The sequence below is a fragment of the Enoplosus armatus genome, chromosome 4 (genome assembly GCF_043641665.1).
Source record: "Enoplosus armatus isolate fEnoArm2 chromosome 4, fEnoArm2.hap1, whole genome shotgun sequence".
Lineage (NCBI taxonomy): Eukaryota > Metazoa > Chordata > Actinopteri > Centrarchiformes > Enoplosidae > Enoplosus > Enoplosus armatus.
The window spans coordinates 20,938,291-20,965,562 of NC_092183.1; the positions used below are offsets into that span (position 1 = coordinate 20,938,291).

A 27,272-nucleotide genomic window follows, 5' to 3' on the forward strand; every position below is an offset into this window, starting at 1 on the left:
ACAGCTATCAGCGGAGCACTGGCAATTTAACTGTTGCTATACTGGAACGAGAGCTGGTGAACTTTGCTCTACCAAACTCTTGTTGAGCCATCTGTCAGAAGTGATAACACGCTCCACCTAATGGCACCTCTGCTCCACGCCCTGCACCATTAGCAGGTTATAAAGCCAGGCCTCTCCTGTCCTTTCTATTCTTAAATAAGAGCTCTTCATCATCACCTCAACCACGGATCAAATGATTCTTTTTATTGCTCCCCCGTTTCCAGGAGTGGATGATATTTCTCCCCCCCCCCCAAAAAAAAACAAGTCATGTGTTTGTTTGATTCCTGGAAGTGCGTGTGGAAATCTGGAGGTGGTCTTGTATCTTTGAAGGCCATGACGTGTATCGTTGAGCATACTGTATGTTGGTGTTCATTTCCAAATCCCAGCAGTTTAAATTCATGTAACTGTTGGGGTTAAAGTGACAAGGATCTGTTCTCTATTAACAAACAAAAAGTGTTCTCCTCCTCTGCTGTAATACAGTATGCACAGAAGGCGAAATGCATCGAGCTGTAAGAGCCGGCTTTTAAAAAAGGTCGAGAGCCAGTCGCGCTGTGCGGCTCATTTTAGCCTGTTGCATGGAGACTGCAATCCAGGTGATGCATCAGCCAATGGCAGGAAGCCAGAGCCAGACACGGAGCATCAAGGTTGGTGTGGCTGATGGATGAAAGTGTAGCACCAGCACTTGCCAAGCCATTCCCACGGCCATAAATTACATGTTTACTGCCGGCTGTGGCTCTCTGCGCTCGCCAACGTTTCTTCTGATGTCAGCAGCGCATTATCATATCTAATCAGCCCACAGCAACCCGTGTTAAATAGGTGGGAGATTGAAGTGGCCATCGTTCCATCTCTGTAAACATGATTTACATCACAAACATGAAAATCTCTATATTTATAGACCCGTTTATGGAGTCGAGTTCAAACTCTGAAAGCCTCTGCGGTTTGTATTTCGATAGCATTTTATTTAATGTAATCCTTTTACGATGACATACGTGTTCTGCAACCCTTCATCAGAAGTTATATGGCAGCAAATGTAACTCCTGTTAAAGCCTTTACAGTAGAGGAGAAGTTCATCACATGGAAGGCATGCACAGTGGAAGTGCACGATGTTGACTGAAGCAAATGACTCTGGATGTTAACAAGCATGGTGTACAACCAGGAATATTTACAGTTGTGACCATCCTCGAAGCAAATGAACAATCTTGAATGAAACAAGATTTTACACACACACACACACAGACACACAGACAGACACACACACACACACACACAAATCCATTTCTTCTGATGGAGAGAAACCCCAAACACTGAGTTACATTGTATTGCAGGTTGTGTCATGAAAAGCACTTAGTTAAAAAATAGAAAAAAACCCAATATATATTTTTCCATTGATGATTATGCAGTAAATTTAGGGGAATCAAAGCTGTGATACAGCAAAAAAAAAAACACAAAAAAAACTGGCCATGTAATCCTCAGCAATTTAAAGATATTCTCATGTAACAACTGCCCCTACAGACTATATTAAAAAATGGATCAAACAAAAGCATCCTTGTACAAAAGAAAATAAATCAATTGTGGTAATAAAAATAAGAGTACAATGTAAATATATATTCATATTTATAATTTTCTAACTGTATTTACAAGAAGAGAGCGAATGATGCGGTGGATCACGGTGCTGCATGTCCCTTGGTAGTATATTCTCTGGATTTGGTCTGAAAAGCAGAATATTGTCCTTCACTACTGATGAAACAACCATGGAGGGGGAAAAAAAAAACAACAAAACAAAGAAAACCCTGACATAATCATAGTCCGTCCTTTCGATTCTCCTGACCTGTGGAATGCCCAAAGTGGAGAGAAGAGTGGGAGTCTGCTCTGTTTTTTTTTTTTTCTGACACCGTGACAAACTGCCACTCCCGTTAATACAAAGTGCCCCATAAACATCGTCGCCACCAAGAACCAGGAAGCGGCTGCACTCTTCAGTCTATGTGATCCAACAAGTTCTTCGAGGCGTCTCCGAGCTCCTTTTCTCACAGAGCACCAGTGTTTTTTGTTTTTTTTTAGCTTCATCTCTGGGAATGTGGGGGAGAGTCCAACCCCATGAGGCAGGGAACGGAGGAACTGTCAATGCTTGTCTGAATGGGGATGAGGTATCAGCGTTTCTTAATGGCTGCCCCGTTGGAGTGGGGAGGGAACTTTGGCAGGCAGGGCTCCTCAGCTCCAGCATCGTGGGAGAAGACTGAGTCCTCACCTGAGGAGCAGGTGGAGCTGCGGGTGTCCGGGTAGCTGGGGGAATATTGGTCCAGAGGCACGGACAGCTCCAAATACTCCTGTAGGCAACAAAGGGAAGGAGGGGGGGGAATCAACATTTCACCTTCAAAACAGGCATTTCTGCTTCTTACTTGTGTGATGAGGAGAGGAGGACTGACCTGGTTGGATGTCATGGCCAGGCAGCGATCTAGGTCCTCTACCAGCTGTTTGAATGTGGGTCTCTGAGAGGGCACAGCATGCCAGCAGTCCCTCATCATCATATACCTGCAGAGATCAAGAGATTCAAAATTGAGCAGTCCGAATGATCTTGCCTTTAATCTGGGCAGTCATTTCTAAAACAAAAAATACATCTTAGGTTAAAGAATGTTTTTTTTTTTTTTTTTTTTAAAAAGAAGTTCTTGTGAAGAAGAGTAGTCAAAAACCTCACACCCCGCTGTAGCTGAACAACATGTTCCATTTGGATCTCACTCAGCCTTTGAGCGTTTCATTTTATTGGTCGTCACACAAACAATGGTAGGGATCATTATTATGTTGCTAAGCACCCGGAATGTTTCTGATATACAACAACATGCGTAATGTAAATATTAATGAGACACAGGAGCGACTGCAAAAAGCCTCGCAGATTATCTGTTACTTTCAAACCCGTCTTCTGAAGTGCCATACACTTTCAGGTGGTGTGCACAGGCTACACACACCTTGACAAGCAGGAATTGTATGTGGGCGACTCAATATTTTCTCTTTGCAATGAAAAAGGTCAAACTCTTGCTGAAAATAATCCTTGCGACTTCTCCAGTGTGATAACGACAACCAAAAATGTAGCCGTGTCAAAGTTACAGGGTTGTTTTGATCGTGTAGTGACCTTAGGTTCTACGAGCAATACTTCCGTCTATAGTGTACGCACAATCATGCCTTTCAAACACTTCATGAGTATAAAATTAAACACAACAATTTCAGCACTATTAGTATGAAACCAGGAGAATTTGGTTTTAGTGGGTGCAGAAGATGTTCTTGTTGTTTAATGAAAGAGGAAGCATTTTTGTCACTCCAAAAAAGTTATCATTTAAATAAATAAACTTTAACCACAAATCTTTTTTTAAGACAACTGAAATGCATCTGACCATGCCGTAACATTTAATATTCCTCCCATACGTTTAAAGAGATATTGAAAGATCAAACAGTGACAAAAGAGTCTGAGGAACGTGCAGTGTGTTTGTGAGATTTTTAGGTGTGTAGCGTTCCCTTACAGCTCGTGAGTGCATGTCGTGGGCTTGTCCATGCGGTGACCTTCCTTCAGCAGCTTGAACAGCTCTTCCACTGGGACGCCGGGATACGGAGAGCCTCCCAGGGTGAAGATCTCCCAAAGCAGCACCCCGAATGACCAGCTGCAGACGGAAACAGACAGGAGCGTCTAGATTTTCTGCACGACTAAATGTTTTCCTCACATTCCGTCGAGGCTGAATGGGAAAAGTAAAGACACGTGATACTCACACATCACTTTGGTGCGTGTATATCCGGTCAAACAGAGCCTCGGGAGCCATCCACTTGACTGGTAAACGACCCTGTGGAAAAGGTATGCATGTTACTATCTGCAGTATTAGGGTTCTTCCAACGGCCTGGGTCGGTCCGCTTTAGCGTTTCCAATACAGCCTCACAGCAGTGAACATATTCTGCGCTCTTTGATCAGCAAATCAGTTTTAAATATTGCAGGGAGGAATATTTATATATAAATATTGAGCTGAAAAGGGCTACAGGCTCTTACTATGGCTTGTGACGAGCACACCTCCAACATGTCATCAAGGTAAACGACTTAGCCTCGCTGTGCTGAGGAAAACACTCGACTGCTCGCGGCCGGTTTCACATTTCCCATTAGACAAATGACAAGAATACTCACGTTGGTGGTCTTCTTATAGTAATCGATATGGTGGATATCTCTTGCCAGGCCAAAGTCAGCTATTTTCATCACGTTGTCCTCTGTTACCAAAACATTGCGAGCAGCAAGATCTCTGTGGATGCACTGCACAAATAAAATAGACATTACCAGAAGTGAACCAAAGTCCTGGGAATCAGTGTCAAGAATATTTACTGTTCAAAGCCGTGTTATTTTTTCCTTGATAGAGAGGTGTTGCTCCACCTGTTTCTGTAAATGTAATATGGAGGGCTGACAATGGCTGGTTGTTCTTTGTGGTTACCTTTTTGGAGGCCAAATACTCCATGCCTCGGGCTACTTGGTAAGCACAGGACACCAGGTCTTTGATCGACATGTTCTCCACAGGAACCTGGTCTGGGTTGTAGCAGTACTCCATGCCCGGTGGGCGCCGAGCTCGCAAGTACTCCCGCAGGTTGCCCTTGGATGCATACTCCACTATCACATACAGAGGACCTAGAAACCAAGGACATGGCAGAATAAATCATCACCATAATATGAGGCCATGTAACACTACTTTAAAATCAAGACACGGGGATTGTTTTATAGAACAGAAATGATGGCAGCACTAAGGAAATTATGGGCAAAATAATCTTCATGATGGGAGCAGTAGTCCCAGAAAACACGAAATACTTGGATGTGGAAGATTGAATAGTTTAAGATCCCAGGGTTATAGACAAGTAAACGCACATAGCCTGCACTTAATGGCAGAGGTTATTAATACTTCACAAATGATTTACTCAAGATACAACTCTATGTCAAAACAGTTGGTAAATAAAGTGGAGTGAACAAAGAGCGTTGTGTTTCAGTGTGGAAGCAACAGAGCGATGTGCTCTGCAGGGTCATTAGAGGTTAGTTTCCTTTAGTCTTTCGTCAGGGATGATTGGAGAGAAACGGCGGCAGCAGTGGTCGATTCAAACTGCGAGCTCGGAAGCTGGTGTCAGAATCGTTTATTCATGCTGTTCTACACATCTCTCAAAGTAAGTGTCTGAGGGACAACAGTGTGTGTGTGTGTGTGTGTGTGTGTGGGTCTGTCTGGTCCTACCATCCTGTGTACAGGCTCCCAGCAGATTAATGATGTTCTTGTGCTTCCCAATGATCTTCATCATCTCCATCTCTGAGATCAGATCTGACAGGTCTTTCTCTGTGGCGTCAGCTGGAGGGGAAGGGAAAGAAATCATATTAGGGTAATTAGTCCGTGTTGTGTTGGTGAAAAGGCCCACAATAATCACCTTGCAAAGTGTATACACCGACACTGCAGCTCTTGCAGAGTTTGGCTGGCGTTTGTCTTGGAGAATGCTCTCTGGGGAAAGGCTCTTAAAGCAGCAGACAATAAATGCTACTTTCCCTACATCCTCACTCCTCCGCAGAGTTTAATGAACACTGTTTTATATGGGATGTCAAGGGTTCTCATAAATTTTTACTCGGCTCTCCCATTTGCACAGTGGCTGGGATCCAATGGCAGATGTCTCTTAGTATCTGTTCATCACAGTTTGGGTGTTAGGAGTCTTCTCGTCCCTGGAGCCTGGACTTGAGGCTTTTGTAAAATCTATTACTATACTTTGAAGATGTTTCAGTGCCAATCCACCAAAGTCTACTGTTTACCCACATGACGGGACGGCTGACTCACATTTCAACATTTTGACTGCGACCTTGGTCACACGGTTTGGCTTCTCTTTGTCCAGCCCCAGCGCCTCTCCCATCACCACCTGACCGAAGCAGCCTTCGCCGAGCGGCTTCCCAAGAACAAGTCTGTGAGGAGGAGAAGACACGTGAGACAGTCATTAACAGTCACTGGAGCTTAACTTCAAATCTGGAGTGTGTGTGTGTGTGTGTGTGTGATTAAGGTTGGTCTTTCATTATCTATCTTCAAGTTGGTTTGCAAATTGAAGTTACATTAAATTTTAACACAGCCTGCTTTTGAGGTTTAGTTACATTTTGTACAGACTGCTGCTCTGTACAACCACACTGTTGTAGTGCAGTTTGTGGACTATAACAGTGCACCTAAATATCAGCTGTTTGAGGAAGGGTGAGAGAAACTTTCACTTTCCTCGTGCAGCTGGTTCCTGTCCCAGTGGACCGACTATTTCAAACCAGTAACTTTCCTATAAGAAGGTCACTTGTCTACCCTGTCTGAAGGTTTTGTCCAGGACATACCTGTCCCGGGGAAGCTCCCACCGGGGATCCTGGGGCAGTTCATATTCGGACACCCCTGAAAGCATTGGAGATCCGCTGGAAGAGAGGCGGGAGGGACGGACCAGCATCACTCCAGAGTGGATGGAGGAGCTAGAGTCCACAGACACCTGAGGTAAAGAAGACTTACATTACTCCCCTAATAATGGAAGAGACACCAGTAGCAACAGTGACCAAAAGAAAATGAAAACTACAGAAGTAGTTAGCGAAATGCCTATTTAGGACCATGTAAAAAACACTCAGGAGCACCATGCCCGAGGAGAAGAAATACTCCTCCAATACTCATACTCACCTGAAGCACAAGACCTCAATGAACCTGAAACCTCTTTGAATGCATGCTTTTAGTTTTTTGTTAGCATATGTGAATGTGCAGATGAGCCAAACAGCTCAAATACATTGTAAAGCTTTGAAATTACAAGAAAACAGAACAAAGAGAGGAAAAAGGTATAAATATTCCAAACCCCCTATCTACTTTCTGTTACCTGTCTGCGCAGGGGAATGCTTTTGGCCAGCTTGTGGACGGCCAGCTGACTGTTGAAGTCACTCTTCTTTGAGGAGGTGCGAATCTTGACAATAATTGCGATGGCAATCATGACAGCGATAAAGAAGAAGCCCACGCAGTAGATGACAACCTCCAGGTAGGTGTGGCTGGCTGGAGGATAGTGCGGGACAGCTAGATGGGGGAGGACGAAGGGTGATGGGGGGGCAGGGAGGGGTGGGGTCAGTGGTCATCAATGAAATCAAGCTACCACAGAAAGGTTTGACTTTATACACCCAAATCTCACCAAACATACTCGTGCTTTCAAGCACACAGCAATACAAATAAAACAAATTGACCACACACACACACACACACACACACACACACACACACACACACACACACACACACACACACACACACACACACACACACACACACACACACACACACACACACACACAGAGTCTAAAAACCAGAGCCTTTGACACAGACGGGACAAAAACTTGCATTGTAGCACAATAATGACTTCTTTGATGCATAGCTTTAGTCTACATTTTTTTCCTAATATGAGAAATGGTCATCAGTCTCTTGAATCACTGAGACACAGTTGGCATGAACCCAAATGACCCAAATTCTGTGTTACAAAAGCCAACACATTTTTATATTAAGACAAATATATATTATTTTGTTAATGTACTGAGTAATGGATCTATACGACATTTTGTATATATATATACTGTATATATACACACGTCACAATGTGCAAAGGGTCTGACTTTTATACAGAGTATCAATGTTTCAACACTGCACGTCATTCCTACTTCAAACAGTCTAATTCACATTTCATGTCTAAAAGCAGCATACCAAAAAGCATGAGCTCAAATACAGTAGTTTGACTGGTTGACTTGATCAATAAAAAAATCCAATTCTGACTCATTTGTAATGCAATTTTAAAAGAGTTGTGTGTTGGTGCTGGTAATGCAAGCAATGTTTTTTTAAGAAAACACAGAGAAAACATAACACTTAAAAATATTATTAAGTTATTAAGGTAATTGTTAAAAGAAACTTTCCAATTCAGATCTTGTTTTTTTCCTCCCATTCAGTGAAAACACCAACGTTTATTAATGCCAATCGTAGGGGTGTAATGGATATTAGGGAAAAAAGTGAGTTCGAGCATACTTTGGCTTGGGATGTGGCTTTGTGCACAGGAGCTGGATCTCACAAAAGCAGTTCCGAATGTGTTTTTTGTTCATACATAAGTCTACCTATGGCCTTAAATCCTGTTGGTCATTAATGATGCAGTTAATTGTATTAGGCCTTTTCTATATTCCTGAACCTTTTATATAAAATCATATTTAGTCTAATGCTGGACAATGCCTTTTAAATCCATGCAGCTGCTGTCATTCCTGTCTGGTGTCTTGCTAAAAAAAACGCTTCTGAATGAATGAACATATATGAACTTAATGTTTTTTCAATGCACAATTTTATTAATTTAACAAGACAGATTTGCTTGTTCGGGAGGAGATGTAGATATAAATTCTAATTGCCTATTTGCTTTTTCAGAACTTGACTAAAATGTCGGGGGTTTGTATCTAAATTTCAGACGCACATTTGCATTCATAATACATCTCCAATTGCATTCAGTATTCCCACTGGCAAATATTACATATTTTGTTGCCTTATGTTAGTGGGAGATTATCACAACTAATTTGTTGAACAATGCATCCCAAACCAAGGGTGCCATACCCACTGAAGTGTACCGTTACACCCCTAACCAACACCAGCAACACAAGTGAGCTGCACTTGTGTGAAGAGGCTGACTGACAAGCAGCTTGATAATTGGACAAATGCCCATTCCAACCCTCAGGAATGAGACACATCCACTACAGAGAGCCAATTATCAAAGCCAGCCGCTGTGCTCACAGCAGGAAATGACATCAGGAATACATGTCATTTGTAGCGCTTGTCAAAGAAAATCAGCTTTACACCAAATCAAATGCAAACACCAGTTAAAGAGCAGAATGGTAGAGACAGTTCAAAGTGAAATCCGATCAGAGCTGCCAAACAACCCGCCTATAAATGTGAAGTTGTACCTGGCTGAGGCCATTTATTATACTTCTATGTGGTTTTGTCTTTAAAATTCTACTGGCCTGTTTTTAGATGTTGATTTCTTTGACATGGTGGACCAGGCAGCAGACAGCTCTCGGGTTGTTTGGCATTTGCTGATTTCGTTTACGAGACAGCAGAGCATGGCCCATACTCTCCCATCTAGAGAGTTTAGATGGAGCAGGAGCCATGCTGAGGACAGAGGGAGGGGAAGTTTTAGTACTTGTAACTTGGCTTCCTCTCACATTTGTCAACAGAACTAGAGTCGGGCAAGACCCTTTTCTGGCAAATGTGAAGGTGGATAGCCAGGCCGGAGTTAGAAAAGGGAAATAATGGAAATATAGGAGCGAGACAGAACCACTGATACCTTCAAAAACGGTCAACCATGCAGAGTGATGAGAGAACCCGATAGAATTGCCCGCCAAGCAGGTATACTCCCCAGCGTCATCAAAAGACACATTTCTCAGTTGGAGGACTTCCATTTCCTTGTCCGTGGTGTTAAGGCCAGCGGTCTAGAAAATGACAAAGGAAGCAGACCCAACAAGAGGCCCAAGAGGGGAAAGGGAACCATGAGTAAAAGATTCTGAAAGAGAAAGGGGATGGAGGAGCGTTCTCCTCCTTGATCCAACACCATCTGCCCAAAAAGTACCACCGAGAGCCCCTGCAGAGGACTGTCAGAAAGAGCCCTCCAGTATCTGTTAGTGGAGGAACTGGTTAGGTTGAGTCTGCGCTGCTGAACCCCACACTGGGTCAACCCCATCACCACATCGAATACCTCAGTCTCATCTCTACATGCAAGAGATGGGCAACATGGAAAACTCCACAGCAGAACAGGGCACACTCAAACTCACACATACTTCTGCAGACTATGTGAACATTAGACAAACAACAGGAGGTCTGGGGAACATAGGTAAGCAGAGGAGGACAGCTGGGAAAAAAAACAAAGGGGAGAGAGAGCCTGTGAGCCGTGCATGGAGGACTTTGAAGGGCAAGGGAGTGAGAGTAATAGAAGAAGATGGCAAGAGAGGCCCTTATTAGGAGGGCACAGCACAGGCATGGGGCAGGAATGAGAGTGGGTCCAACATAAACCTGAGACTAAACACTTTCAACTGTTCTGCTGGGAATTTTCCATAGCGTCATTTACAGTCAGGAGCACTGAGGCAGGAGAGAGGGAGGGAGAAGCGGAGGGAGGTAGGGAGGAGAGAAACAGCTGAGGTTGTCTCGAGTTATACGGCCCTAGTTTTCCCAGGTGGTCCTAGAAGCGCCTCCACTGTGTCGTCCCTGTACTGCAGCGTGGTGGTTACCTGTGGGCTCATATCTGGTGACAGTCAGCCAAGCCGACTGATTGGCCTCTCCTATATAATTGGACACTTTACATATATACTCTCCGCTCTCCTCCTCAGTCACATTGTAGAGGGTCAGCACCTGAGCGTCCGAGCTATTGACCCCAGAATGCTGGAAATAAAAACATGTCATGTAACAGACACAGGGTCAAATTAGAGCAGAGAATTCAGTGAAAGCAGTTTTGCAGTTGTGTGGGTTATGTTCAGAGTTAAAATAGCGAGATGTTGTTCATATTTTGAAAGCATGCACTTTGGACCACTTTTATAGACAGTGCTGGAAATAGAAGAAAATAACTGACATTGCTAGCTAAACAGGAAAATGCACAACTGGCTTGTTGCGGCATGACTGGTCACAGTAAGCTCCTACCTTAAGGACGCGGACATACGGTAAACCATCAAGACCAACTCGGCTCCCGTTGACCTCAATGTGCTTCAGCCACTGGATATGAGGCTGAGGGTCGCTAAACACCTTGCACTCAAACTCCACGTCGCTGCCCACCACTGCAGTGCGATTCGCCGGCAGGCCAGCCTGCAGGATTGGCCTGTGGGGGGAGCGCTCTGCAACACAACCGAAACATGAACAAACATCTAAAATTAGTTTAGGAGTTTGGTGAGCATTGGATCAAACACGCAATATCAGAGACAAACACACGCAATAATTCAGAGTACACATGGTTGACTGATTTTCAAACACAAGCCAAATAAAAACTCTGTCACGTCAAGGCTTTGTTACTGGAAATGGCCGGGGCAGATGGCAAACAAAGGTCGCCAGTATAATTTGATCCCATACTGTGTAATTTCACAAGTTACAGACTATAATTTCTCATATGGAGAATTAAAGCGGCTATTTCCACAGAAATGTGCCGCTTGTGTAATTATTAAGAGTTGACCACAATAGTTGGTCAGGCAAGTTAAGTGTCTCATCTGGAGCACTTACTGTGAAGTGAAACGTTCTTGCGGATCCATTTTGATGACTGATAACTCTCCGAAGTAAACTTACAAGCCAAGAACCTGGCAGGATGTCAACTGCCCAGGCTTTTCTGACCGAGACCTCCGTGGGGACTTAGCAGGCACTTGTGACAAAACTCTCCCCTCACTGAAGCGATCTCACTGCTCATCAGGGTCTAGACCTCTACTGAGGTCAGGCGAAGCCCAGGGGACAGTGACGGAGGAAGTGGAACTGTGATTTATAGAACCAATGGTGTAAGAGCGAGTCACAGAGCAGGTCCTTGAGGAGTAATCACTTCTCTCCTCCACATGGCTCCACCACTCAAGCCACAAATAAACAGGCTTAATCTATCAAATGGTTCAACCTACATGAAGGCTCCAAGACTGTGTCACTGTGCTTTGGATCACATTTGATTGGTTGAAATTGATCCAAGAGGTGATAAGCTATGATCAAGACTTCCTGGCAAGGTACATACCAACAACATGATTTAACTTACCGACTACGTCTAGCTGGTAGGTGTGATTGATGCTGCCGTACTGGTTTTCAACCAAACAGGTATAGTTTCCCTTGTCTGAGGGTACTACAGATTCCATGATGATGGTCCACACATGGTCACGGACCTAAAGGTTTGGGAAAAAGCAAAGGTTACAGTGGCTGGAGTATAGAACAAAAACTAGAACTTCATCTCGTAGTAAAATCTGTTGTGTTTGTTTGTACCAGACATGCAGTTTATTGTATGAAACAGAGCAGGTAAAACTGTGCGAGATTCTTTCATTTGTTGGTGGCTACGGACTTTTCACTGACTGAAGAAATCTCTCACTACAGATCATTTTAGTTCCTGTCCACAACAGAAATAGCAGGAATAAGCAACGCAACACACTACACTAGATCTTAAGAACTGTACCGTCAGTTCTTGAATTCAAAGTAAAATGTTTTCAGTCAAATTGAATTAACGTAAATGAGGCCGGTAGGGGACCAATCAAGGCAACAGAGATGGTGTTAGACCTCAATTCTGCGTTTACCAGCGAAAACTCATGTCAGTTTTTCTCCATCTGCTTTCTCCCAATATGAATTGTCATAAATCTAATTTTTGTGCAATTTAAGCAACGGCTAACAAGGTCAATGATGTGTGATCTGATGATAACAAGATAACACACCACTCCCTCTTCCTGTGACACCACCCAATGTTTTAAACAGCGGATCTTTGTCATACCTAACAAAAGGCCACAGGAAAATGGGTACATGTTTTATATACGTCTGCCTCAACCTGTCTTATTAGCACCAACTGATGTCTGGCTCTTTTTTTTCCAAGACATGTTATAGTTTTTCTTCCATAAATCTGCCAAGACCGGCAGTGTGTGATTAACCAACGAACCTCTAAGGCAAAGGCAACATCAAACATGCATATACACAGACCGAGCCATACGGTTTCCCTCATTTAGCTAAAAACGTGATGAGGGAGTCCAGCTGCCTGCTGCCAGATGTGTTGTGCTTGGCTTCACGTACATGTGGTATACATTATTCCCTCCCTCCTGCACGTCTCGATGCAGACGATATGAACAATAGAAGCCCGGCCATAAAAGCAAGAGTGTGGGAGGGATGAGAGACGTCCCCGGCCGCTGATGCAGACCTTTGCACCTTGACTGAAAAAACAGCAGCCAGATGGTTAAGTATGCTGCCTGGCTGGGTGGGGGGCTGGGTGGGGCAAAGGGAGCAGGCAGCTGAGAGGAAACTCCTAAATGTGTCCCAGCTGGGGAGGGAGATAGACTGGGGAAGCACCACACAAGGCTAGACTGGCCTACACCTTGATGGAAAGAGCAGATGCAGGGAAGATGGAGGCTGTGTCTCTGAACATCCCACACCTGTGAGGCAACTGCCACTGCACGCAGCTATTCACAGAGACGTCACTGTAAAAGGTACACAATATTTACAGCCATAATGACCATAATACATGTTGGTTGATGAGGTTGTGGATTAATGCAATGAGTGGCTTTCATAACTTCTTTGTGCCCAATAGGAAATGATTGATGACATCTTTAAGACAGATTCATTATGTTAATCCCTAAGGGGGTCATGATTCCATTCACAGTAAATGGTTGGTGATAACAGGTGTGGTCCACACCCCTCACCTGCCACACCTCCGCTAAGTAAATCCAGTTATTCCCGACTGGAATAAAACTGTCTTATCAACTATTACAACCTCACAGTTTATCAGCAGTTAGCGTCACATGTGAACACAGCCTGCCTGGAAACGGGAAGACGGAAGAGTAAATCACACCACATGTCATATATCACAGATACAGCATGTATCATGGTAAGTGTACTGCTGCATGGATGGAATTACAGAAAAGACGCATGATGCACTGATACCCAGAATGAGGACAGCCAATGTTTTCCTGCATCCAAACGGGTGGCTAGGATTGCCCACCTGGAGGTATTATTACTATGGCCCAACGTTCCTTTTTGAGGCATAGGGTTTCATCTTGCATTGTTTCTCAGGTCAAATGTGAAACTTGCCTCTGCTTTTCACTTGCAGGAGGCGTTTCTTATTCCAGGGGAGGGGGTGGTGATCTAATGTGGAGATGAGATCACTGACACATCTCCCCTTTTAGCGAATACGTTTGGAGTGATTGAATAAGAAAATGCTGAGGAGGGTGTAGAGTCACTAAGAAGAAGCTGAAGCTCCAAAGCGTTACTAACCTTGAAGCCTCCAATGCGATGGTCTCTCTTGAACTCCTTGCCATTCTTGTACCATTTCAGAGAGGGAGTCGGGTTGCCGCTGGCCTGGCATCGAAACTTCACAGTCTTACTGGCAGGGACAGCGTGAAGCTTTTTTTCCATTTTTTCTGGATGAGCCCATTGTGGGGCCATTGCTAAAGAATCCGACACATAAAAAACAAGTAGCAGATGACGAACAAATACAAGTATGTGTTTGATATAGATGCAAAAACATTATTCAGTTTTAGAAAATACACTCAAACTCAAAACTCATTTTAAGTACACTGAACCTCAAGCTCCATTACATAATGCCCCCTTCCAAGAATCGGCACCTTATCATGAGTGACCGAAAGAATGACATCGCGGATACAATTGGCCGAAATTAGTTTCCTCTGTAGGGTGGCTGGGCTCACCCTCAGAGACAGGGAAATGAGCTCAGACATCCGGAGGGAGCCGCTTCTCCTCCGTGTCGAAAGGAGCCAGTTGAGGTGGTTCAGGCATCTGATCAGGATGCCTCCTGGACGCCTTCCTTTGGAAGTTTTTTCCAGGCATGTCCAACTGGTAGGAGACCCCCGGGTTAGACCCAGAACATGCTGGAGAGATTATACATCTCATCTGGCTTGGGAATGCCTTGGGATCCCCCAGGAGGAGCTGGAAAACGTTGCTTAGCCTGCTGCCACCGCAACCAGGCCTCAGATAAGCAGCAGAAAATGGATGGATGGATGATTGCATAATGCCTGTCCACCCAAAAAAAGATTTCAAAATTATAGTCACAGGGCTTGGCAGCACTGGATGTGTAAGGACCTTTCTTTAAATAAAAGAAAATCACTTTTTTTAGATGCTGCGGCTTCAAAATAGCCTCAGTTAAGTGAAGTCATGTTGTGTAAATTTCAGGGGGAAATAAAGCTCTGGGAGTCAGAGCACAAACTCAAGGTCGGCATGCTTGGCATGCTAGGCGGCCGCTGGATTCTTTGTGGGCAGAGTGGGCAGTAGTAGCCAGATGATGAAGCCCGAGTGTCTTAATTGCTCTACAGACAAATTGGAAGACATCTAAGGTTAACCACGGTTAGTCACCGCAGGGACATTCCTCATGCAAAAGCTGTCACTGAGGTAGTGAAAACCCTCTGATTCAGAGTGAAATCATTCACCCAAATGTGACCCACACACGTGGCCGAACCATAATTGAATCGTAAGGCTCTCAAATCACCGCCCATGACTATTACTCATGACCCTGTGACATTGTGCGAGCGAGTAATGACCATTTGTCACAGTAGCATTAGTAACGTGAAGAGATCAGCACACTTACGTATCAGTTTTTGACTGCCCAACAGTTTGGATTCCTCTGACGAAGACTCTTCGTCTTCATCATCATCCTCCGACGAGGCCAGGGTATCGACTAGTGAAACAGAAAGTAATTGTGAGGCCAAACACAATTCCACTTATACTGATCCACACAGGGTTTTGTCAGTGATACAACATTTCTAAAGACATGGAGTAAAGAAATGACACTGAAATGTTGCTACTTGGCTTTTTTTCATACAAGTATGAGCACAGTCTTTGAGAACGTACATATACACTGAAGACAAGGGTCAGTATGCGCAGTATGTACATTAAGTGATGAACAGACTGTACTACTTGATACACTTTCTTTACTCGTTACAAATCAAATCGAATGATTAGATTATCCATAAAAATTTCCAAGCTCTTTACTGCTCACTTTTCATTTGTGATGGCAACATTTTGGTGCTGTTTCTATGATTTTACCTGTGACGTTGAAGTAGACGCTGTGGTTGCCGAAGGTGGTGCACGTGTACAGACCAGAGTCGGTCAGCTCCACAGTCTCGATCTCCAGCTGGCCATTGCGGATGCGTGTGTGCTCTCCATCCACCACCAACACGTGGTCTTTGGTCCAGTTGACGGCATGGGGGGAGTCCCTGGCAGAGCAACTCAGATCCAGACGGTCCCCAAGATAGAGCGTGAACAGCTCTCCCTGCGATTCCACAGAGACTACTAAGGAAAACAGTAGGACATGGTTAGATTTCACAGCTCAGTAGGTCATTTAACACTCAGTAACTTTATGTATACTATAAAACACAATAATTGCTCCATGAACACATAGAAAAGTTAACATCTTTGGCACAAACAAACTATATAATACATACTGTAAGTCACTCACACTACGATAAGCAGGATAGTTCCTACTCACAATATATCGCACTAAATAATAAATAGTAACTGACGGGGAACAGAGCATCTAAAATGTTCAGAGTGCTCTCACACAAAACAGGGCTGTATTTGTACAGTGGACACATCAAAAAGTACTTCAATCATAAAACCGGGTCCAAGAGACAGCAGAAAAGTCCTTTCTTGATTTCCTCCCGGCAAAAACTGCCAGCCTAACCTCTCACTCAAATTAAATCATATCCCAAATTAGTTAAGGCCCCATCGTCAGGCAGGCAAGGAGCTACTTGGGAAAGGAAGGTGAAATTCAATTAGAGGATTGAAGAGAGGGGAGGTGTCACGGCGTGAGACACCTGAGCCCCCCTGTTCTAAATGACTACATAGTCTGCATGGGGGAGGGGGTAACCCAATTACGCTGACACGTTGTCCATCACAATGGTGTTGTTTGTCTGGCTACAAAGGCAAAGATCGTCACTGGCCAACTTGCCTGACATTCTTGCTCTAGGATCACATCCATGCCAAAAAGGCACGAAAGGTATACTGTTGCAATTAGCATCCTGATTTTGTGGACATCAGGGCTGCAGCTCATGATCATTTTCAGTAGTGATTCATCTGCTGATTATTTTCTCGATTATCTATAAAATGACCCATGGCGTTTTGTGAAAAATGCCACACGGTTTCCCAGAGTCCAAAATGACATCTTCAAATGAGTTTATTGTTTTGTTCAAACGACACTCCTAAACCTTAAGATGTTAAGTTTACAATATATAAGGCAAGCAGAGACGAGCAGCAAATCCTTCCATTTGGAAGTTATTTTTGCCAAGTAGCACCACAAAGTAATCCCTTGTGGTAGCACTATGATGTAAAATCTGACTTATTTTACTCATCCTCATTTCCTACGCAGTCTCTTCAGCATTATAACAAGAAAAACTTAACTAGCTAATCAAATGCCATAGCGGTAAGCTCAAGATGAGATTGTTCTGAGCTGTTCTCAAAGCGCTGTGTGTTTGTAAATGCACTTCCTCACAACAGGAAGCACATCTATATAGCATAACATCAGCAAACCTGACTAATCCCTCCCACCATCACAACAAAGGCCTCCAAACAATAAAAGGGGAAGAGGGAGCAGGGAGAGCGAGCCAGTGAGCATGTGCACAGGAGCGAGCCAGAGAGGGCCTGCAGCGGCAGGTTCTAGTGCCAGTTGCTATGGTGACCCCACTTGGGCCTAGTAAAGGTATTTCCTGGATCACATATGTCTGACAGGCCCTTAATCCCAGCAGGAAAAGGGGCCAGGGGGTAGGATCAACTTTCTCCTCAAAAACAAAACCAAAGGGGGGAAAGCAGAAGAGGCATTTAGTGATGGGCCACAGCGATCCAACCTGGACACAGCCTCGAGCAGAGCCAAGACCAAAGATTCGCGACCAGACAGGTTGAAACTTGCGCCAATCTGAATCGTTCTGCAACCTGCCAGTTTACACAGATGCGAGTAGACTGTGCGGTGTATGGTGTTCCATAGCAACGACTCTCTGTACTTTAGTTCTGTTGGCTTTTCTGGCTTTTTTGTAGCTGGATGTAATTTGTAACATCTTAAATTATGATCTTGAAATTTTACGGCTTGTGTCATAACTGTTCCTCAAACAAATTGATGAAGTGATCCTCTCTTTCCTTCGTCCAAAAAGCTACCATTTCTGCTGACTTCGCTATGAGCGGATTGACTATTAAAACAGGTGACGTAGGTTCCAAAACCAGCTGCTGGAGACTCCAGAAGCCGAGGCACCATCAACCGGCTTGAGTCGAGCTGAGACGGGCCAGTTTACACCGATGCAACGTTCTAAAACAGTTCGTCTCGTCACAAATCTTCTGAACTGGCCTTTCTCTGCGCTGTGTGTGGGGGCCAGCCAGCATGTTTCTGTCCCTGCCCTCTAAATGGAGATGCCACTGATAAGACTGTGTCAACATCCCAGCTGTTAATCTGGCTGCAGACATCATAAAACGCCCATAAAAGCTGTAAAATGTGCTTGTTGCTTTATTGTAGGCCACAGTCAGGACCATTTGTGCTTCTGTGACAACCTACTTAAAACTGGAGTAAGATAAAACAGTTGTGTAGTCAACATGTAGTCAAATCAACCCTACAACTGTCTAAGCAGACAGAGCTACTAATTTTCTGATTCACTGTGCAGAAATATGATGCTAACAAATACCAACACCCTTGTATCACTTTATTTTCAGCTCTTCACACTGAGGTAAGTGAGGTAAGTTTCCAGCATTTCCTTTGAATTTGAGGATGTTTCATCTCAATTAATCCTCCTGCTGCTATGATTGGATTAAAATGGATTAAGGGCCGTATTTTCAGAAAGCAACCCATCTGGAAAGGCCTCTCATGTGTTCTTCCAACCATTTGGAAAAAAAAATGATTGACGTAGTTTAAAATCAGCCTAATTACATAAATCATGAAAGGGATTTTGTGCAGGAGAAAGCAGTGAGGGGTTTTAAACTAGGGGGGGGGGGGGGGGGGGGGGGGGGCTCACTAGTCTGTAAATTCAAGAGCAACTAAAAGGAAGAGTTGGCGCCAGTCTATGGAACCTTCTCTGGCTACAAGATAGGAAGCAATATGCCGCGTGAATGACTTCTGGGATTTCCTGCTCTCACTGGAGTGATGGTTGAATGCAGTGAAGTCAAGCTGGTTGAGGATCTGTGGTGGCACAGAGAAAATGGCTGTGGCAGGTTTCCTCTGCTGATTTGACCGCAGCAGAGTGAAGGGGTGGGTGACGTACAGAGGGGATTGATAAGAGACAAAAGGCAGGACTGGCAGGAAGCTAAAGAATAGGACAATGCCTATTAGCAAGCCCAAAAAAATTCACTGAGCGAGTGTCCCTCCTGAAAGCACTCCAGTGGAGGACCTTTTCATTCCTAAATGAGCTGCTGACAATCAGCATGGATTAACACTTGGGAGCTACAAGGATTACTGTGCAGTGCAAAGTTCTTCCAGTGTCATTCAAATGAGCTCAGCTACATTTAGCCTTACATTATGGCTTTAATGGACAAACAATGGAAGACCAGGACCTCTTAAAGAGAATGAAACTTCATGTGGATCTAGTTCCATCACCGCCTGCTTTTCCCATATGTAATTATCAGGGTAATTGATGAACCACTGTACTGTTTCTAACTTTATCAGAAAGCTTCATTTCAAGTTAAAGACCTGAGCGAGGTTCTTCCAAACTTTTTAATTGCTTTACAAATTCTGCTCATTCTTTGCATATTTACTTTTGACATCATGTTCACTGCTCAACCTCTATCCACAAATAGCTTTGGAGAAAAAATGTCTCCATATTTGCACTTTTCCCGCTAAAACAGGCTTTATACTAAACAAAAGCATAGAAGTTGGTCTGTGTCACTTTCAACATAATAGTGCACCATCACAATATAATTCCACTGAAAGATAATGAGTAATACTCAGTTGGTTATCCTTGAGTGCAAACAAACCCTGAGAAGTAAAAAGTAAAACGTATCTGGTGTTATACTTTAAGTGGGTTCACTTGTTTTTTCCGCTCTCAGAGAGTCAGCAGAGCCATGCTCCTCTGGGCCCCCATCACTGTCTGAAAAGAGTCTTTCTCAGGACTGTGGCAGCTCCACATTTTAAGAGCCCTCCACTGAAGGGTCAGTGGCTCATCTACTTTGACTGACAGCAGAGCATCGAGTCAAACAAATCCTCTGGGAACGCTACATAAACAACTTTGACATTTCACTGTCACAACCAAAGAACATAGCAACACTGAAACGATTAAGAAAAAAACATGGTCATGTTTCTCTGAACGACCACAGCGAGAAAAATTTCAAGGGACTGTAATCGTTTGAATGTCTGTCCATGTGGCCCCTGAAGAAATTCAATGAAATGAATTTGTTCTGTGAATATTCTTTTCTCATGTGAACAACACACAACAAAAAGCCTCAAGACAAACAAAGAAGCACGCATAAAACATGGCCATTTCCATATAACTATTTTGTTTCCCCAAAGCAAGACAAAAGGAATGCAACCAAATGCTTCTGCTGTGATTGTTTGTCGACAGCTGAAGCCATCCGTCACCCAGCAGGGAAGCGGGGGGAAAGTGAAGCATTCCCAAGCAAAAGTCAGTGGGGGAGCAGGAGAAAAAGCACAGAGGCGCATAGATAGTACCTGGCCATTTGGTGATTAAGAACTGGGTGGAGTGCAAATGCATCAGACTTCCCCCACCCTGCTGGAAATTTATGGCTCACCTTAGAAGACAAACATTGTGCTCAGAAACCCTATCCTTGAGGACAAGGGAGAGCTCAAAGTAGCATCTTCTTTCCTTTAAAAAAAAAAAAAAGGCCTAATTTATAGTTTCCCTGGCAGTTAACTCCTCTCTCAGTGACAACAAATACCTTTTCATTACAAAAGGAGGAGAGGAGCAGGGACTGCTAGGTAGTGGGGCTGCCCTTGGGCTACAGATGGGAGTCATTTACTCCTCCCTGTCCCACTGTTGGCTTAAACACAACCGCATCAAGTTTATTTTAGGGCTCACAGCCCAAGAGAGACCCTCTTGCTTAATTACTCTAATTATAATGCTGAGCTTTATCATATTCTTTTGCTGCTCGCCACTTCCGACTGCAGAGTGTAAACATTCAAACCCATCTACCCACAAGTCCAGGCAGCTATTACACTGCTGGACTGTATCCAAGAGACACATTTTTAAGGATTCAATTTCAGTGCCTCTTTCCCCTTTTCAGAACTTGTGCAACAGCCAGACCGGGATACATTGTTTGTAGAAAATCTTGAAGTTTTACAACAAAGTAAAATCCCTAGACCAAAAGTTCAGTCAGTAAGATTTGTTGGGAACCCACAAGCTCAGAGTATGAATTGGTTTAGTTAGCCAGGAAAAAAGGAAAAGGCTTTACTAATAAGTAGTCAGACACACAGTTGTGCTACATCTGACACAGTAAAGTGCACTTAAACATCAGACTCAGGCAAGTGGGGGTGGCGGAGGAAACACTGACGCTACAAAGGACAGACTTCACCAAAGCCTGGAGTGTGTTAGGGTTACATTCCTGTACAAAGAACAAAGCGTTGATTATCAAGACAAGAGTCAAGATAAGTAAGACTTAATAAGTTTATAGGTTCAACCAGTTCCATGATGTTTAATAATACTGCAACCAGAACTAGGAAAAAAGCAGTGTACAAAAGAAGTCTGAGTAGCTGTAAGTTATCAAGCCATCTTACCTTCATCAGTGTTGGCAGGCCAGCACTGGGTCCTTAAAACTTGGGCGAATAAAGCCAGAAACAGAAGTACACTTGGCTTCATCAGCATCCTGCTGAGGGAGCTACAACTGTTGGCTTTTCTGCGACTGGAACTCCATTCAGACCTTTGGGGCATCAGCAGCGGGTCATTCACAGCGCTAAACTGAAAACAAACAAAACAAATAACAAAACAACGTGAGCAAGCCTCAAGCCTTGAAAAAGGTCTGTTATGACAGTAACAATAAAAGTCAAAATCAATTCGGGGTACAAGTTTGTAAGAAAGATTTGCTTGAATTATGCTAGAGGAAAATAAACTGATATGTAAGAATGAAGCTGGGCCAATTCAAATCTCCAAACAGCTGTTCTGTGCCTCTCTTCAAAACGGAAACAAACCAGCAGAATGAACTCTCTGTGATAATGTTCATTTTTACAAATGGTTTGTTGACAAGGAAATTCCTCACTCGTCAACAAAAAAAAAAAAAAAAGAAGAGAATATTCTGTATGTCTACAAGGTTCAAGGTGGGAACTTCAGCATTCAGGCCTACTTGTACAAAAACACTGATAAGAAACTGCAGAGCGCCAGGCACGCTCTGATAGCTCAAGCAAACAAATAGTGGATACGCACTTCTCAGGAATTAAATGTTTTGTTTTCAAAACTTTAAAGTAACTACTTAAGTCTGAACTCATAAAGACTGCCATAACACTATGGAGTTTTTGTTTGCTAGACCACTGTTGAGGTTGAAGGGTGCACAGTGCCCTCCGAACGGGGCACAGTGCGGTGGGTGACCCTCGCATGAACATCTGCTTGCATCATCACCTCTGCAGCATCTGGACACAGAGATTAACACTCGCCCCTAACCCCCATAACCCCCCTTGAGGAATTTGTTTAACACCAAAAAAAAAACTACAGCCTGTTACGTGACACCCTTGTAGAGAGAGACCGCCAGGCCATCATATCCACGCTGAGAGATCTATCACCTAACAGTTGGTTTTGGTCCCCAAGCCCAAAATGATGCCGCCCCCCCCCCCGCAACCATTTGCTCCTATGAGCTGTCAAGAAAGGCCAAACAAATGCAGGCTTTTTACTCTAAAAATCAATGGAGTCACAAATGAATCCCAAATATCAAATGTCCATTCTATAAAACAACAACAGCAGCAGCGTCGTCACATCTGGGTCAAAGAGAGCCCAACTCGGTTTATGTTTTCACACAAAGTCATGTTCAGATGCAGCTGTGGTTTCCTTTAAGGAGGTAATCGCTTGTGTGAGTGTTCATCACTGAAACAGTCATTGTGTTCTCCTCAAAACCAATTCGATTTCACTTTCCAAGAATGGTCTAGTGTTCCAGCAGCTGAGCTGGGTCAGGGGGGTCCGAGGGGGATAAAGAAGCTTGGTCATCGCGGCTCTGTAAGCAGTGAGTCAGTGTTTGGGAGGGCTCCAAGAAAGTGCTTCTGCTGCCAGACAGAAGGAACCGCAGAGAGCAGCCGACCACGTTCCCTTGGCCCTCGTCACTACGACAACCGTCAATAATTGAAAGAGGAGGAAGTAGCTTCTTCAAAGTATGACACAGAACTTTGTCATTCTCTGCTCCCATGGGAGCAGGAGTTAAACATACAGTATGTCTCACTATCCACACACAGGGCCCTCTCGTCTTGAACTTGGGAGTAGTCCTGAACAGAGGCTGACCGATATTGGCTCATCATAGATATTATCAGCAGCAAAAGAAATTGCAATACATAAACACTATAGGCTGCATTTTTGTGTCTATTTTGTCTGATTCATTTACTTTCAATATAATTAATAATTTAGAAACGGCGTAACTACTACATAGTTTCGTTTTCTTCAACAATAAAATGTCCTGTTGAGCATGTATCTTGGTCACAATTACATTGAAAAACAAACCTGAGGGATCTGTATCAAGATTGTTGACTATGTAATGTGTTTATGTGAAAAAAGAAAATTACTATCAGCCAATATAGCATTATCAGATTTTTGAAACTGTACTATTTCAGTAATTTAATTTCCAGTGATGCTTACAAATCAGAATTCACTGCTATGTTGTACCTACAGTCATTTTTAGTAGCATTTGAGTATATTGTTCAACAGTGAAATATATATTCCTTGGGACATTTAGACACTAAAGTCATGACAACAGTTAACATGGACTTGGTGAGATTTACAAGTCACAGATATTCATAAATCAAGAAACCGCTCTCATGTGTATTGCTTACATCCACATACACTGTGTAAACTCGAGCAGTACTGGCATTACATTAGGAAAAAATATATTCAAACCAAGTTTCCCCTTTTCTTCCCCTTCCCATTTAAACCAGCCAAATCATTAAGGACACATTCCGATTTAGTGCAATGACACGAGGTTCACAGAAACACATCTCCCACCAGTGAGCTCTCCAAAAGTGCAGTCCTCTACAGTGGCCTCTAAGCAACCAAGACTTATCTACTGCTTCTGGTGGATAAAATGGTCTGTATATTTTCTAGTCTTATTTTTATATTTTGTACATACTTTTAGTTCTATATTTTTGCTACCTTCTACTCTTGAATGGGAGCACCAGTACTGTACAATTTCCCCCCGGGGATCAATAAAGTATTTCTGATTCTGATATTTCCTTTAAACTTCACTTGTGTCGTGACTAACCGACTGACAGGCAAGTCTAAACCCCTTAGCAGTGGTAGGCTCGAACTGAAATACCTATACCAAGACATATCCATAGATTTGGTGTTACATTGCTCCTTTTAGCGCACAACCCTCTTGTTTCCCCACTTTCATGAAGAGATCTTTCATTATTACTAATACTTATTGCCAAAATTGTTGGTGAGGCATAAAAATACATTTTTGTTGCTCACATTTTTCAGGAAGCAGTTTTGCTTTTAAAAGTATGAAACAAATTGGATTAAAAAGTCCAAGAAAAAGCAAGAACGAACATTAGCTAATGAATGGTGACTGCTCAAGAAAAAAAAAAAGAAACTTGCATTTGAAAGGATCCCACAGAGATGGCAACACTTCACTGGAAATCTGGCGAATAAAAAGGGGTTAAACTAAACAGATTAGAACACGCAAGACTCATTTAGCTTCTCTCATTATACAAAGACAAAGGTTACAGGCCTAACCCATAACATGGCCTGCGCCATAATTACTGTTCACTGCCATCCATGCATAAAATTCCTCGGCTCCCAAATTCTGGAGACCCCTTCCCAGTTAACTCTGCACTCCCAGCCAGCAACAGGCCAGTCTGCACACGGCTGCAGTTCAACGGAGATAAGAGCATCAGACCATTTCCCTCAGGCTACTGTTTTCACAAAAACAGACACTTCTGGGTTTTTTTCTTTGCAGCCTCACAATCTGAATCAGTGGTTTGCCGGTTGCCACCAGCGTAACACGGAGGGAGACCGAGGTGTCATGAGTTCACACTCAAATGTAAAAACAATTAATGCCAAGCCATATGCCACTAGGCCATTTGGTCGACATTTAAATCCAAAGTGATTTTCAGTCCTTTCGGTACTTATTCAGTGTGTATGAATGTGTATGTTTTCCCAAGGGAGAATAAGAGGAGAAATAACACGCTAACCCTGGAGATGTTACTAACATGCACAGTGAATTAAATCCGCCTAAAACATCCCATAACAAACGCAGACACACAAAATCAAAGGAAATCCCAAACCTCTAGAAAACAACTGAAACATCAATCTGAAGGGTGAGTGACGACAATCTACTTACTGGTAAAATTTACACTCACACAAAGCTTGCAAGGAAACATTTAATTCCACACCACATTTCTTGATGGACCTAGTTATAATAAATACACTCATACAGCTCAATTGACAATCCTTCTGTGCCAGGGGAGCAGCCTGGTAAATTAAAGGGCAGGGCTATTCCTCACTTCCCATTATATGGTGCAGGAGAAAACTTTTTTTCCTCCTGGTGAACTCCCTGTGGACATGCTACTTTCCTAAACCATCCATCTTCTCCCTCTCCCTTTATAGCATAACATTTAGAGCTTTACATAACATCAGACTGGCCCCTCCAGACCCAGACTTCATGACAGATGTAGTAATGATGGCCGTCCTCTGGAGAGTTTGAAGATGTAGCTTCACTGCATTTCTGAAGAAGTCATTTGTCCCATGATTTGAAAGAATGAAAAGACATGTTGGGAACTGAACTTCACTGGTTATGTTTGATAGTTCTGTCCGAGCCTGTGACATAAACGCTACAGGGCTCACTTGAAGACATAACTGAAGATGGATATGCTGACATTTCTGCAGAGATTCAACACAACTGATGGCACTGCAGCAAACATGTATCAATACACAAGACGTTCAGCAAAATGCAATGGATCCATGAAGCCAAAGTCCATTGGTTTATGAAGGAATAACACATGTGCAGTTTAAAACATGCTGCTGTCTAGGCTTTACCCTTGACGTGGCCACTGTTTCTTCTAGTAAATGGTCTAATCTGATTGAAGGCGCCTGCTGTGACTTCAAGCAGAAAAGAAAAGCCGTTTGTAGCAGGACTGCAGGCAACATTCAGGCCTTGTGCTTTAACGTTGCCGTTTGTACTGTTGTTCATTTTCAAGCATGGAGGAGACTGAGGTGCAACGTTACCACGCATGAAACACGCAAGAAAGCAACATACGTACGTAAACAGACAGCTCACGTACTCATTTTAGTGCTTTCCACAGCACACAAAACATTTCCACAGAAAAACAGCTGGTTTCAATGAAATACCTACTTGTCAGTTTTTTTTTTTGCCACAGTTCTTAAATGTGCTCCTTTTCAGGACGAGTAAAATGAGTAAAAACACATCCTTACAACGGGGGGAACAATAGCTAACCCCTTTAGCACGTAAACACACAGCAAAGTGACGCTAAACCAAAGAGTGAAGGAATAATAAGACACCAGCTCACCTTCCTGGCGGGGGGCTGTGAAACAGCCAGTGTTGGGTCCGATAACGAAGACTCCTGAGCCGAGATTGGAGGCAGAGAAACTTCCCGAAAAACTGTATATCCAGACTGAAGCGTGTGGCCCGCCAACGAAGCTCACTTACTCCAAACTATCAACGTTTGGCTAACAAGTTGGTGCATATTTTTTTGCCAAACTTGTGAGACAGAAGAAAAGAATGTGCGTCCCTCACTCCGAAAAACCCAAATAATCAACGGAGCAGAAAAACACTCCCTGTAATGGTGTTAAGTTTGCTTTTTTTTTTTTTTTTAAATCTTAACGTTGAGTTCTCATTTCCTTCGCCACAAGCTTCTTTTATCTTACCTAGCCAGCCTACACAGATCCGAAGAAACTACGCGAGTGCAGCCTATGCGGTCGTTTTTGGTAGTCCCTTTATCCCAAAACGTTTCGCTCGCGATGAAATGAAGTCCCCTCACCTCCGAAAACTGTGTCCTAAAGTTCTTCAACTCACTCTAGCTGAATATCCGAAAACGAGATGTCGCTCAGTGTTATATTCTTACAAACAAAAGTGGTACTTAAATTAATCCTACACAGTATTTGGACCATTCCTGGCGGAGAAATGCTGTTAAACAACGAGAGTCCGGACTACTCCAAACCTCCCCCCTTAAATCTAAGAATATGCGCATCCTCCGGACCATTGTCAAGACAGAGGCTGTAACATTGACAACTTCCGGTCTCAGTTTATACAATAAAAGCCAACGTGAACAACACCCAGCAGAGTGTAGTTGCTTGACAGCAATTGGCTGGATAACTTAACCGGGTGGAAGTGAAGAGAAGTGGCTAAATACATTGATGTTACCGAGCAGCTAATGAGTTGTGTTCTGTGAGGCAGGCCCTGTGT

At 43.4% G+C, this 27,272-nt stretch overlaps 1 protein-coding gene across 1 annotated transcript; it reads right to left on the reverse strand.

Moving 5' to 3' along the window:
* Window positions 1-977: 977 nt before the first annotated feature.
* On the reverse strand, window positions 978-26,787 carry fgfr1a (fibroblast growth factor receptor 1a). Its single transcript, XM_070904579.1, has 18 exons — window positions 26,377-26,787; window positions 21,439-21,619; window positions 15,786-16,031; window positions 15,328-15,417; window positions 14,004-14,176; window positions 11,800-11,923; window positions 10,722-10,912; window positions 9,379-9,523; window positions 6,904-7,094; window positions 6,386-6,531; window positions 5,859-5,980; window positions 5,274-5,384; window positions 4,494-4,684; window positions 4,196-4,318; window positions 3,793-3,863; window positions 3,549-3,686; window positions 2,463-2,568; window positions 978-2,363 (listed from the first exon to the last, which is right to left on the reverse strand). Exons 2-18 carry the CDS (start codon window positions 21,590-21,592, stop codon window positions 2,187-2,189), a joined length of 2,499 nt encoding a protein of 832 aa, XP_070760680.1. The 5' UTR covers window positions 21,593-21,619; window positions 26,377-26,787; the 3' UTR covers window positions 978-2,186.
* Between the last annotated feature and the right edge of the window lie 485 nt (window positions 26,788-27,272).